Source organism: Pollicipes pollicipes, unplaced genomic scaffold (genome assembly GCF_011947565.3).
Source record: "Pollicipes pollicipes isolate AB1234 unplaced genomic scaffold, Ppol_2.1 Scaffold_4881;HRSCAF=5763_pilon_pilon_pilon, whole genome shotgun sequence".
Lineage (NCBI taxonomy): Eukaryota > Metazoa > Arthropoda > Thecostraca > Pollicipedomorpha > Pollicipedidae > Pollicipes > Pollicipes pollicipes.
Window position 1 is genome coordinate 20,569,090 of NW_023596576.1, and position 15,065 is coordinate 20,584,154.

Consider the following 15,065-nt stretch of genomic DNA (forward strand, 5'->3'; position numbering starts at 1 on the left):
TCCAGATATGAGGACCACCAATTAGCTCTCAATTCAATATTGTGCAAGGTACGATGGTGCAATGACACAACAATGCATGAGAAGCGCCTTGACTAACCAGAGACCTTGTGCTGCCTAGAGTAATCTTTTCCAGCAAAGTATGACCATAGTTATAAGTGAGCTTATGCCATCGGATTTGACGATTGGTTCAACATTATCAGATGTGGAACGTTCCCTTAAACTATGCTCACTTTTGGCACTGAAAATCCCCGCGAGAAAAGCTTATCTATTCTACCTGACATTTAAGGTCGCGAATTAAGTTCTTTGCTGTAAGCCGTTTTCTTTGCTTTGCCTTTGTCGTTCTAGGGCTACCATTTCAAGTGTCCTTACCTGAGAGATGCGCATATCTGATGTTGTCAAAAGGTGCAATGCTATCCGTTTCTGCTTGTGGGGTGTCCAATTTGAGCTGCTTTTCTTAAGCGCAGTAGGTACGGCCTTGAAGCGCACTCACGCCAAATGACTGGCAGTTCGGCCGTATAGGCTCACAAAAAGTCGCAAACAAAACCACAAAATATGAATTTGATGGGTTTTTTGGCTTTCCGTCCGCTATATTTTAATAAGTGATGTCAATATTACTATTATTAATGAGTGGCTTGTTATTTTTCAGTCCATTCATATGTCTCTTCTGATGCGCTCTATATGGATGGACCCTCGCATCTCATTACCCAAAGGTCAGTCATGGCCATGCTCAAGGGCACCGGCGTGCTCATAAGCGCTGGTAGCTGCGCCTGTTCTTCTATATCATGAACAACCAGCGCGTTTTTTCGTCTGGTAAGTGTCACGCGAGAATGTTCTCCCCATCTTTCAACAAGGTCTTTATGCAAATCGAACACTAGCCCTGTGGGTCTGCAGAGCTCCTTTAAAACCCTACCAGTTCTCAATGTCACAACTGGATTCCAAGACATCGTAGAAATGCTAAAACGCTGAATGAAAGCGCTTTCAGCAATCAGCTTGCCAAGCAACACAGTCCATAAATCGGGCAAGCCATAGTTTTCTGCTGTGCCTCAGAATTCATGACAGCCACGACCCTTTCAAAACATAGTAGACAAGATCTGGTCCCATGTGATCCCGGGCCGCGAGCAACGGCCCGACGCTGACGCTCGCTGGCTTGGTCGCAGGCATGACGGGGGACGCACACATCTCATTCTCGCCACTGATGCGTGAGCGGCTGTGGGTGCCCGATTTGTTCTTCCTCCACGCCACCTCCATCCGCCAGCTGAAGCTGTACACTCCCAGCGAGGCTCTCCAGGTCTACGCCAACAAGACCATCTTCCTGGCCTCACTGTACGTCAAGCTCGTGCGTCGCAACAGACCGCCCCGCTTTCAATTCTGTTAGCTTTCTTTTTTGGTTCCAAGGGGTGAGACGATATGCTCCATCTGCTATCTGTATGCGAAATTGATTTGACGTGTATTGAAACCCTTGAAGTGGCTCATCAACATCTGATGGTGACCAACCCTTGCTCATTTTACTCCATAACTTTTTGGGCTTTGCTTCCAGAATTCTTCTGGAACATACTTGTCCCATGAAGTACAATTCATTCCCTCTAGACCGGCAATCCTGCAACATCATCATGGAGAGCAGTGAGTGTGTGACTTCTTCATCCGTGAAGCCAATGTACTTGTAAGAGAGACGCATGATAACTCCAGTGAACTGTCGAGCCAGTGCGGAAACAGCAGTCGTGTACAGTGCTTGGCCTGAGAGAAACACGTAGACTAAGTGTTAATTGTAAATATGTGCGCTACACAGAGCATCTTGCCGTTTCAGTGACATGAGCTCAATTGGTAACTTTTTTCATCTATCACTCGCTATGCTCAGCCGTCGCCTCATCTGCAACCACATGAAATCTTTTAAACAATATCATTGAGTATCAAGTGACCCGCGGTGTTGCTGGATGTGTGCTGAACAAAATCTCGTTAGATGTTCGTGTTTTCATCCTTTTTCGTGATGTTCTTGCGTATTTATCCGTGACATAAGGTGCTAGCTTGTATTCACATACTCAGTTATAGCGCTATTCTTAAGTTATTTGACTGCAAGTCTTATTTACGCAATAACTAGGAGCAATGCACATCACCCTGTATGTGTATCACAAAACGTAATTCATGGCAGAATCTGGCATAGCTTGCACAATATTGGTTGAGAGCCAATTGACGGCCGTTTTATCTGGAAATCGTGCTAATAAAACGCACAGATAAACGACTAAGCAATCACACTTTTATTGGCCTAGAACGCCGCATGACAAGTGGAATGACAGAAGTTGAATGACGTTATTTTGGCGTCGTGGACGCCCGAGCAGCCTTGAAATAGTATGCACGAAATTATCCGTACGTCTTCGCGGGCGTGTAGCTCAAAACCAGAGGGGATTAGGTCTTTAAAAGGGCAGGGCTGTGAACTACGCCGAATGATCTTCATCATTGCTACCTCAGCGTAAAGCCCCATACAAATGTGGAACACTCCTTCAACGATTTAGTCCCTGGCATCCGGTCATAAAAAACAGATTGCTGCGTCGGTTTCATAAATCGGAAGTATATCTTGCACCTTCTTTAACCGCGTCGTGGTAGGCACCTTGGCCAGGAAAAAACTTGATTTCATGGATGCCACACCAATCAGGTTATAATAAAAAACGCACTTTTAGGTTGCATTGCAAAAAATATTGAACAAAAATAAATATTTAGCAAAACGCCGACTTGTGACCTTGAACTGTTGGGGGGGGGGGGGGGGGGCTATTGTGACCTGGGACCGCCTGCTATCTTATGCTTGCGATGCCACAACACTAAGGGCGTTGAATGCCTTCATGCGCGATGTGATTTGACCACTTACCACTGATCTGGTCCGGCTCACAGTGCATAGGAAGGTATATTTTAACACTGATCGTTGCTGTATCCTTTTATTGTATAATTTTGGTGCGTGCCTTTTTATGCTGCACCTTTAGTATGTAATTTGAAACATGACCATGACCTGAAACCATCATGCGTCTTCCAGAGCAGTACGCTAGAGAGTGGGTCAGCACAAGGAAGGGTCGTGCCATCGCCCGTGCCAAGACTGCAGCAGAGCGGGCCGGCACGATCACGGGCGGTGTCTGACAGAGGCGGCCGTCCGCTGACCCTCAGGTGGCTACCCGTCCGAACGACTCAACATCAGCTGGCACCCGGCCGGCGTGCGCCTGCCGTCTCAACTCTATCAGCATCAGTTCTCGGTGTCGATCAGCAGCGGCTACAACAGCCAGTCGGCATACCCGTCGGGTACGGGGCCGCGGGCCCACGGTCGGCCCTCGTCTGTCTGCTGGCGCTGCGGTCCCCACTGGCCCATACTACTGAAGCGGCTGCTCTGGACGGCCTGCTGTATAGTTTACTGCCTCCTGGCATGGCTAGTTCTGCTTTATTTTCTCTGCGGCTTGTGTTTTGATATCATGGTATGGTTCCCCCCACTCAAGGTCGCCTTTTGGCTGCAAAATGGCCTCGATGCCCACGCGCCCTTAAACACTAAATCACCACCATCACAAGGCCGCTTCTTTCTTCTCTTTTGTTCTCTGCCTTGCTCACGAATAAGATGTTCCACTTCAAAATTATGATACGGGATAGTTAGTGAATACGTTCTGCACTTTGTTCGCGACTAATTATCCACCTAGTGCCAGTGTACATGGCACACTATTTGTTTTATGATTGGTCTCATGTTTTATCGTTTTTAACTTGCACTCTACTGATCTTTGTTACAATAGCGGCTCGATCAGAAAAATATGAACTGGTAGGCTTCCATATCATCATGTACAATGACTGCATGCATGTTGACAATTTGAGTCGATATTGATATAAGGTAAGGTGTATGATTGCCCTTTGTTGCTGCTATAGGCCCACTTTTTTTACAATTCTCAACCACTATTGAATGAATTAATATCTGGCGTCATTCAAGCACGCGGTATCTCAAGAATGGGCGGTGATTGTGCAGTTAAAAAAGCAAAAAAAGAAAGGCTTGTAGTATTCCCGACTACGAATTTGTTTTATCCTTATCATGTACAAGTTTCAACTAATAATGAGTAAAGAGACCTGTCGCGCATACTTAACACGCCTTCTGGTATAACAACGGCATCGTAGCTGTCACGTGTCTGTCAATTGGTATGTGTGGTGGTTGTGTGTGCAAGGACACTTGATCCAGATCGTGTGTAGTGTCTGCTTTGGGGGAGTTTTGAACTACGCGATCATGGACCGTGCCTAAAATATCGCATTTCCACTATTTTTACATAGGACTGATTGTTAAGACTGCTTGCATGAAATATTAGCTATCATAGTCAACTTATTATGTAAACTTACCGATCTAACGAGTGATATTTGGCTCTACAGCCGATCGCTCTGGTGGTTCAGCTTTCATCACAAGATCCAAATGATCAAGTTCGTTGTAAGAGAAGCAGTGGTTTGCCAAGGGTTTATGTTAAAAACTCGTTGAAGTGGCGGAACCAAGACAGTGCTGTGGGCCACTCTAGCAGAATCGACCACAATGACAGTGGTACGGCTTTGTTCAAGCCCATGTGTTGGACAAAAGCTGATGGCTTTAATGTGCCTCGATCCTCTCCCCCTCACCTTCACAGTGTGTGTGTGTGTGTTCGGATCGATCGGCGTGGCTCATCGCCATGGCAACACCAGAATGTTTGAGGACCCAGCGCCAGCGTGCCTATCGGTAGGTTTATTGTGGCGTGTCATCAGTGGATGCGCAGACAGGTCGCGGCGCGTGGGACACCAAAGCCCAGAGTGCCGCGAGTGCGAGCGCCGCTTCAAAGGCCCCCAGTCGAACGCCCTCGATCATTAGCTTTTGGTAGTCACTTAGTTATTGCGCCTCATTTGTGGTGATCGCCAACTAAAACTTGCTTTTGCCTGGAGATCTAACGACGGCCTTCGTGGCTCCAGACTAAATTCCAGAATAATATCTTGTCGTTTAACATGAGTGTTGCCCCATCTGGATGTCCCAGATCCGATCTGATCGTGACCCCAGCCGCTGGGTACAGACGTTGGCGAGCCCATATGCTCGTCAGCATGCAGCCGTGGGAGGGATCATACACTAGGTTCTATAACTGGGAGCTCTCGTCGAAAGCATCCCAGCCGACGCTTCAGCTCACACTTCGCAGCGGCCAATTTGTAATCAATCTCCCCATACATTTGCGCGTTAGCTATGACACGGGACGTGGCCAGGTGAGCGGCCGTCATATCCCAGATGCTAAGCGGTGTTAACGTTATCGGTACGTTGGCACCGGCGAAGGAGTGAGACCATGTCATGGAGCAGCCTCTCGCTAGGCATGATCAGTGCTGTGTTTTGGTTCGCGAAGATCAGGCATTAATCTTCCGCGTTTGACCATGGTTTTCAAAGTCATGCCTTTTTATTGAAACTCATTACATACGAGTTACGATGTCATTGTACTTGATACAACTGGCGATTGTGGTTTCCTTTCTTCCACACTCAGGTGTCGATACATGGGAGCGCAGAGCCACCCTCACACCTGCCTGTCCAAAATGGACGACCATTGACCCAGTTGACCATTTGACCTTTCGGTGAGCTTGCCCAGCTCCTTCAACAGATGTTTACAAAGGCACAAAGGCCTGCAACAGACATTTCCTATCGCGACACTGTCCAATAAACTGTGTGCCGAACATCACACATAAGCGAATCGCAAACATGAGTCAACAGAGGGATACAATGATAATTTCTCATTTACGGAGAAAGTGCAATAAATAGGGTGTCATGTTGGTGCTCGTAATGTCCTCTTTTGTCACATCTGCAAAAACAAACTTTCAAGGCCGAACCGAACGTCAGTCACCAAACTAAAGTCGGGTAACTTAGATAATAAGGGAAGTATTGCTGTCCGTTTAGTGGCAGGCTTCCTTCTCGCTCCCCCAAATAAACAGTCGACATCTTTCACATTGTTTGCCGACGGTCATCTAACTCGCCCACAAAGTGTACTTATTATCAATCTAGTCAACCCTCTTTCAAAATAGAAGTGTGAGATAAGTGAGAGTAACTCTGCACTTAAGATATAAGAAAACAGTTTGGAGGGGCAGAAATTTGCTAGCAAACACTTCTGCATTAGCTGCGCTAGGTCTGTCCCACAGCTATGCCAGACAGGATAATTTAGCTTGGTAATGTGGAAAGCCTGGAATGGCTTAGATCCAGCATTCTTGAGCCATGCTAAGAAACCAAAAACGGCAAAACAGAGGTTTAACAGGCCAAAATTGTCGATAAAAATTATTGCTTTGCTTCACATTACCTCCTTTATTCAGTGGGCTAAAATCGTTTTTGTACTAGGGCAGGGAAGAAAAAAATTCATTGAAAAAGGCCGTACGAGAGTGACAAAATTCAATTTGCAAAGGTTGGAACTTATGAGTCACTGAGACATGCTCCGACAAACAAAGACATACATTTCAAGTTGACATTAACGTAATATTAGAAACATGACACAAATGTTTTTTTAACATTTTAGGTCATTACAGTAAAACAGAATGCATTAAACAATAGTAATTTCATAATGATGTAATGAGCATCAGAACCTATGTAGCAGCAATGTTTTGATGCTGCACTTTGCACTTCCCTTTCATGGGGTTTTTTTGAACAAAAAACAAATGGAAAGGAATTCAAAAAAAGATTAACAAGCATAAAACATTAAGAAAAACAACAAAAAACATTGGACTCCTACACATCAGCAGGAGTCTAATGTTCTGTCAAGCACTAAGCACATCACGTCAGCATATGTCAACACATCACCAAATCAAACACTACAAACATACCTCTGGCTTCTGTTAAGATAGGGTCAGGAAATACAAATATCATGTCAGTTTGTTGCAAAATACCAATGCTTATTTGCACGAAAGTAACCTTACTAAGCCTGACCTAAAAACGCCTTACCTTATCTCATCCTGTCTTACATATTTGTACCACAACAGCGTTTGTGAGTTAGTGATACTTGCAAAATTCCTACTGCCACTTGTCATGTAATTAACAAACTTAGCCTAACTTAGAGTAGCCATATGCTGAACATCACCTCAACCCACCTCACCTTTTTTGACAGCAGCACTTGTGATACAAACATGAGGCAGACTGTTTTTGGCTGGTTTCGATTGGTGTTTTGGTTCGGTTCGTTTGTGTCAGCTTGTTGACAGCAGACAAAGCTGATAACACACAAGTAAAAACCCCTCAATCACTTTGAACAACTCATTCTGATTATCATGGTTAGCATCTGTCAAGGGCAATGGTGGGTATGCTCCACAAAACAATCTCTCTCCTCCAAACGTGGCATAACTTATATATGGCCTTAAAACCAGTTTTGCTGTTTGCCATTTCAGCTGCAACAAAGACATCCTTTAAGGTTTGATTATCTATATTTAATGACTTAAAGTTTGAAATGTTGGCTTTACATTTAAAATGGGATGGTCTATTTGTGAAATTATCTACCTCTCCCTCACATTGTAAGTGCATTGCAGCTTGGAGTGTTCCTACGTTAGAAATATAGTGCATATCTACAGTACAGCTATTTGCCAGGCAGCAAAATATGACAACTACGGACGACATCTTGCTGAAGCAGACATGAGAAACCCGTTCAAGACATTTTAACCAAGTAGTCAAGTTATTAGACCAAATAGCTTGATTGCATATCTTGTGGTATCACAATTTGTTTTTTGAACAAGATTCGATAAATTTAAACAGAAAATTAATGAATCTGGTTACAAATCATGTCATGAAAACAGGAAAGGTTAGCAAGTAGTTGCTCCACGGAAGAAATTAATGGCTTTTTAAGGGCAGGCTTCTTGCTGCTCCCCCACCGAAAAAGTCAGGATCTTTCCCATGGTTTGCTGAAAGACTGGGTCATCCAATCCACCCATAAAGTATACCTATCAATCATGCCCACCAACCTACAAAATTAAAATGCGGAAGAAGTAAGAGGAGCTCTGCATGGGAAAACAGCTTCGTAGGAGATAATTTCTCCACCAAACACTTCTGTATGAGCTGCGTCAGGTCTCTTCCAAGGCCACTTACTGCAGGTTAATGTAACGTGGTGAGGGAGTGAAACTGTAGTGGCTTAGATTAATCATTATTGAGCCCCGCTACGAACGAAAAAAACCACTAATTGGGGGTTTACCAGGGCAAAATGGCAGTAAAAAGAAGTTCCGTGCTTCAAATGGTCTCCTTCATTCCCCATGAATTGCGCACTCTTGGGTGCATATCAAACATGTTGAGTGGCTGGCGAATCAATTCGGTTTATGCATGAAATATATGCAAGGTTGCAGCCGCAGCATTTTGCAGAGAAGTTGGTCAACATTTCAAGTCACAAATGGTGTCTTTAAAGATGATCGGAAAGGAGGGAAAATTGAAGTTGTATTGCGCTGGTATGAGACCAAAACAAGCCAAAAAATTCAATAAATATAGAGACTTGAGTTGTTATGTCAAATTTTGTAATCAACTAACTTGACTAAAAGTCTCTGAAAATCAGTGCTCGAATCGTGATATTCAGCGTTTAGATTTAATTTAAAAAGCATTTATTACATTTTTCACTCCTACACTTCGGGAGTGGCGTGATTGAGTGGCCAAGCTTCTTCAGGTAAAGGAAATACTAGGAGTAAATCATCTACCCGGCTCTGCTTTGTTGGCAGGGTCTTTGCGTGGTGCGACACCCTAAAAAATTTGGGATACGTGAAGACCTTGCCTTTGGCACACAGCTGAAGATTGTGATGAATTCTGTAAACAAACCAAACTTAATATATGCAGGCGGCTGGAGTCGCTGAGGCTTTCGGGCTTGAACGTACCTAGTGTCCTTGCTCTGTGCTTACATGCACATGATTCAGATGTAGGTGAGACATGATATAGCCATGGGTGTCCAGGCTCTGTGTATCCTAACCACACATACCAAACCCAAAATTGGGATTTGGTGGGTGTGTTTAGACAATATTAGGTAGGTGTGAAAAATTCACATCAAATCTGTGAAAAAGGTGAAAAATTCCTGCTCATGGCGTGTTGCTTTACACCCAGTCGTCAGTGCTAAGCCACTACCTTTGCTTTACATGTATTATTCACTCTTGTGTGCTTCTCAAACCTCTTTGGGTGGTTGGCGCATTAATGCATGCATCTGTGATATGTTTTCAAGGCTGCAGTTGGTAAATTTTGTAGGGAAATTATTGACATTTAGATCATGAATGGTATCAATATAAATTAGACAAAAGGAAGTAAAATGTATTTGATTCACCTCCGTATGAGACCACAATAACAAAAAATAAAAATAGATGCGTAGGCTTACAGTTTCTGCGAATATTTTTTTCCAGCTCACTGTACCAAAAACATCTGAAAATAAGTGCTCAAATTGTAATATTTGGCTTTCAGCTATCATTAAAAAGGCATTTTTTGCATTGTTCATTCGTACATTTCGGGAGCGGTGCAGTTTGATAGTCTGATCTCTTCGGGGAAAAATGGCGCGCAGTAAAGTTCTTTTCCAGGCTCTGCGTGGTGTTTGCATGGTGGGACCAATTTTTGTTTCAAAGTTAAGAAAATCTCATATTTGGCACAGAGTTGAAAATTGCATCTGATGTGCTTTGTGAACAACCCAAGATTGACGAACGTGAGCGGCTGGAGTCGCTGGGGCTATCGGGCTTGAAAGTGCAAGGCACCTTGCATAGCCAGACGCCCAGGGCCAGGTCGTATGACAGACGGCTCGTATGCCGCTCATTAGGCACTTTGGCTTGCTGTAAATTTAGGTAAGGTGCCTCCCGTCCCTTTGTACTGCCATGGCCATTCTCCCATCATAGTGAGGCATCGTTAGCGTTCTGTGTGTGCACATGCGTGGCACGAGACAATTCTGGTTCATTTACCCAGTTACAAATATCTGAACCGCTCACATATTTCATCAACGAATATCACGAAACAATCCACTGCGATTCATTCTTATTGTTCAGATTTGGCTTTGAGCCATAGACTGGTAGGTTACAGAGGTTTAAGATTGTGTACTTGGAGCCATAGACAAGTACGTTACAGATGTTTAAGGTTTTGATGTTTGGAGCCATAGACAGGTGGTTACAGAGGCTCAGGTCTGGATACTGAATTAGTGGCTCAAGCATAACGATTCATACATGATCTAGATGTACGTGAGACAGGATGTAACCATAGGTATCTAGGTTCTGTGGAGCCTTGTTTTTGCTTGGTGGCTTCAAGCGAGCTAGGACTTCGATGACACCATAGGAGCAGCTGAAAGAAAACTATGGAGTTAGTATCTGTGGCTAGACAATATCAGGAGGGAGTGAAAAAATCACATAAAGTAGGGGAAAAAGATTGAAAAAAATTACCTACTAGGGTGTTCTTTTTCACCCAAAGTGGGCATTCCAGGAAGTGTATCATAGTAGTGCTCGTGGTGTTTGCCTTCGTTGCATAAAAAAAAACAAGAAAAGGTCAAGGGCGGACAAAAAGTGGTAATTTGGCATTTGTTCGTTTAATCCAGAAACACAGTCAATTAAGAGCAAAGGTCAAGGTCACACAAAGCTCAATACACTGGAATTTATTCGTTTAGTTACGAAAATTGCTAAAAGGCAAGATCACGGAAAATACAATGCCCTGTCATTTTTTCTTTACCAAAGAAATGCAACAAAAGTGGTGTATTGACGTTCGTGATGCCTGCTTTCGTCATATTTCAAAAACTTACACTCAAGGGCAAAGGTCAAGGTTACAAAAATGCGGGACACTGGTGTCTATTCGTTAACTTAATGAAAACAACAAAGACTATCATATCAGGAGGAGGTTTGCTTTCGTCACGCTTGAAACAAGCTACCTCTCAAGGTCAAATGTCAAGGTCATGCAAACGCGATACGCTGGCATTTACTTATTTGTTTGATGAAAGCTTCAAAAGTTGTGTCTTTCTAGCACTTTTTTATTCGAACTTGGCTTTAAGGCATCGCTACAGAGCCCGCCGGCACGGTCACAAAATACAACTGCGGAGCGCCTCGGAACGCGTCTGCACTTGGCCAAGGTCTGGGATCCAATGTGTCCGACCTTGTTACAGGCACGTACGCGGCGATCGGATTCCGGCTTGATCTGCAGCGCAAGATGCAGTTCTACCTGCTGCAGACGTACCTGCCGTCGGCGCTGCTCGTGGCTGTGGCCGGCGTGTCGTTCCTGGTGCCGGCGTCAGCAGTGCCGGGCCGCATGGTACTCTGTATCACCACCCTGCTCGCCGTCACCACCATGTTCGCCGCCGAGAGGTACAGGTACACGTGCGGTACGAACTGGCCGCTTGCTTGGTGCGCCGGCTAGAATTCCTCCCTGGCCCCCTGACTCAGCTCCCACTCGCTCTTCTCTAATGTCTTTTGAACAGGTTTGATTATACGATCATTTGCGAATATTTGTTTAAAAACAGGTGATATCCCGTGCACATGCGTAGCTAAGAATGTTTCAGTGATAACGCTAATTCTAGTTTCCTTCTTACTCCGGACAATCACTGCATCCGTGTTCTTCTGCACTCTGCTAAACCCAACTCTAGGCTAGTGTGTAAAAACCACTTCACGGATCGGATCCATCCGCAGGACGGACTCGACTGCATCATAAATTTCCACCGAAACATGGATGACGACCGGACTGGATCACGACTCAATTGTGCCATCTCACGGATTGGGCGGATTGAAAGCCAATGCAACAGAAATTGGCATTACATTGGTCCTCAAGTACTCCGTTAAGATATCGGCTCAGAAAAAACCTTTAAACCGAAAAAATGCAGTGCATTTACTTCTAAACAATGTACGAAGAGGTCACATAAAAGATAACTCAGCCACATTTTCATTTAACAAATTTTCTTATCAACAGATCACATTAACAACTTCGTGTGAATGAGTGCCACTCATTCGTAGCAATTGTAAGTGCAATATTTTCATTCGTAGCAATATCTAATACCCTATCTTAGCATAGCATAGCTACCATTCCCATTGATCTTACCAGCAATCCCATTTAACTATTCAGTAGCTTTTATCATTACAGTAAAAAGGCCAAAAATGTTTTATATTCTATTGCTTTATTTTTATATTATATGTTTCATCATTTTTGCTGTTTTATTCCCCTCGATGAGCGAGCAGGTGTCGCAGGTAGAGGACAACTGCACGCGTGGATTATGGTGTCAGAACAGCAGTAATCTACGGGAAGTAATGGGCGTAGTTGAGGTTATTGCTTCGGTTAGTGTGTTCGAGAACGGATACACGTCTGAAGTATGATATATCAGGTGAGATGGTAGCTCTAGTGATTCAGGAGGCGTATTAGATGAGCGTCGTGCTGCGCATGGCAACTGGGTGCCACTGAAGCTGTCTAGTGGCATGCGTAGGTATGGTGCACCAAATCTGGAGTCTGAAGATGTTTAATGCGATCATGCGCTAGGTTATTGAAACAAAAAGAGATTTGGGCCCTGTGATGTGGTGGTACCTCGAATTATTGGCGAAAATAATGGATATGAGTCTAGTTTGCTCACGTCTTCATGCATAATTGCATTCCTAACAGGCAATCAGCTGATTTAAGTATCTTAGCACCCACTGGCTTGTGGCAACTTATTGCGTTCTTTTCCCCGAAAAGAAATGAGCAAATTTCCTTAATTTAAGATGCTCTTATGAACCAAATTTCTAATCAAAATTTCAGAAAGTCATTAAGGTGAAAGCGCATTGGCACATGTTTATTTGATAGCTTTTTCGGGCAACGTGCCGGAGCGAAATGGATTAAGATATCTGGAAAAAGCGGACTGGTGTGTGGACCTAATCTAGACTAGCCGAACTGAATGGACCGGATCCTAAAAATTCAATGCACTAGTTGCTCTGGTGTGTAGTGTATAGGTAGTGTGCAGTATTGCGATGGCCCCATATAATTGTGAAAAGAAACCTGCGGTAAACAATTTTATTTAGTTTTGACGGGGCAGCTCCACACGCAGAGGACATCCACAGCTGAGTATCCGAATGCCTATCATAAGTTGTGTGATCTTTCGTTCTATGGATTCATTTAATTGAAATTAGGCCGGTAACTGCAAGCATTGCTTCCCATTTGATCTCATTCCAAGAGCAAGGAGCGATTGTCATTAGAATACATGCATCCACGTATTTCCTTACTTTTCATCGGTGCGCATTAGTAGCAATGACGACGAGCTATATAAAATAAGCGCATTTAATTGTAGATGTAGGTTACCCAAAAATGTGAAAAATCAAGTACGGTATGTATCGAATGTAAAAAGTTGTCTCAAAATTGTAGCGCAAAATTTATCAAAGGAGAAAAAGGGAGCACCCTATTTAACGGCAACAACGTTTATCAATGCCAGTACGTTTGCCTGTCGACGGGTCGGGCTCTTGCGATGGGTTTAATGACTTGCGTTTGCAGAAGTACTTTAAAAATTGCAACGAAAAGGCATAAAGACACAAAGGTTCTCGAACTCGAGACATTCTTTCACATGAAACTGTGTCTGAACGAGTGCAAATCGATTGTGCACCAGCACCTGAAAACCTACCAACAAGCGCTTTGGGCACAGCACCACTCCGACCACACATACTTCATTAAGTCAACACTCGCCAAATGGTCATCCAGCCATCAGCATTTCCGCTACAAGAAGATCCTGCTGACAAAAATCAGAAATATCTTTGCCAGGTTCACAGCACCAGCCTCCAAAATAGCGTTTACTTCAAAGTTTGCTATATGTATAGCTATAGGGTGACAAGATTTATCTGTGCCTGGCGGGCGAGAGGGATTGGCAAGAGCGAGGTTTTCGCTGGTAAAAAGCAGTCGTAGGGAAAATTGCACAGTTCATGTTATGCAATGTATGATGACGATGCTATGGTGATACCTATTTCATCTTAACCACTACTCCGCTTAGGCGCATTTGAAAGCGGTGACATATGACACTTTTGAGGCCAGCATCAGATTTTGATCCCAGACACCTGAAATGACCACATTAATAAAACTCACCCCCGTAGAAAGGCGGGGAGAACGCACTTGAGACTCCCTTAAAACTTATGTTACGCGGCGTCTTTTCAGGCAGGCGGGCCCTCGGGTCAGCTACGTCAAGGCCATGGATGTGTGGATGATCGGCTGCATGGTGTTCTGCTTCTACAGCACCGTGGAATACGCCTTGGTCATCAGGTGCGACGCAAGCAACAAACGCGCAGATTATCGACAGCGGGCACACAGAAGACCCGACAGCGCGTGTAAAGACGACCGGACAACCGGTGTACAGACGACCCGAGAACAGGTGTACAGACGACCTGACAACAGGTGTACAGACGACCTGACAACAGGCACACAGAAGACCCGGCAACAGGTGCAGAGACGACCGGACAGCCGGTGTACAGACGACCCGACAACAGGTGTGCAGACGACCTGACAACAGGCACACAGAAGACCCGGTAGCAGGTGTACAGACGCCCCGACAGCATGTGCACAGACGACCCGTCAGCAGGTGTACAGGCGCCCCTATAGCAGGCGAACAGACGGCACAATCGATTATGTGGCTTTTGACTTCACCCTAGAACGCTGTCCTTCGAAGCTTTGTGGGTTATCGACTGCCGCGTCTACACTACAGTACGTTTCTTGACGATCTGATGTCCGGCAACAAGCATGGGTGGTCAACCTCATCATCGACCGTGCTTGTTGTCCGTTTTGACGGCTTCAGATGTCATAAAGGGGACTTACAGCGTAAGTGGGGATAACGTTAATGCGCAACAGAATAGTAAATGCTCAGAGGCCATCAATCTTTGTCATTAGAACTAGGTCCGTTAGCATTCAACTCATGTTTATTCTCGCTCAACATTTCGTGACATTTGTAGGCGAGCTTGTTTCAATAAGACTCTACACAACCCGAACAAAAAGCCATACGACCCAAACTTGGGTGACGCTGTAGCGCTTGAGGACCATTGGGCAAGATGGATCGCGATGTCTGTGTTATCAGTTGTGGGTTTTCTTTCGTGTTTCCGGTGTGCTACCAAATGGTCTGAGTCATGCCCTTGACCACAGACTGGGGCTGAATCAGACCGAGAAGCCGAAAGAGGGTTCTGTAGCT

General features: G+C 44.6%; 1 protein-coding gene across 1 annotated transcript in view; it reads left to right on the forward strand.

Moving 5' to 3' along the window:
• Positions 1 to 14,416, forward strand: part of LOC119100105 (glycine receptor subunit alphaZ1) — a 62,349-nt gene extending 47,933 nt beyond the window's left edge. The window contains exons 10-14 of the mRNA XM_037223219.1: positions 1,158 to 1,370; positions 3,148 to 3,279; positions 11,055 to 11,130; positions 14,045 to 14,149; positions 14,374 to 14,416. Of these exons, the coding sequence (XP_037079114.1) occupies positions 1,158 to 1,370; positions 3,148 to 3,279; positions 11,055 to 11,130; positions 14,045 to 14,149; positions 14,374 to 14,416 (569 nt within the window). The remainder of the gene's footprint in view (positions 1 to 1,157; positions 1,371 to 3,147; positions 3,280 to 11,054; positions 11,131 to 14,044; positions 14,150 to 14,373) is intronic.
• Positions 14,417 to 15,065: the final 649 nt, after the last annotated feature.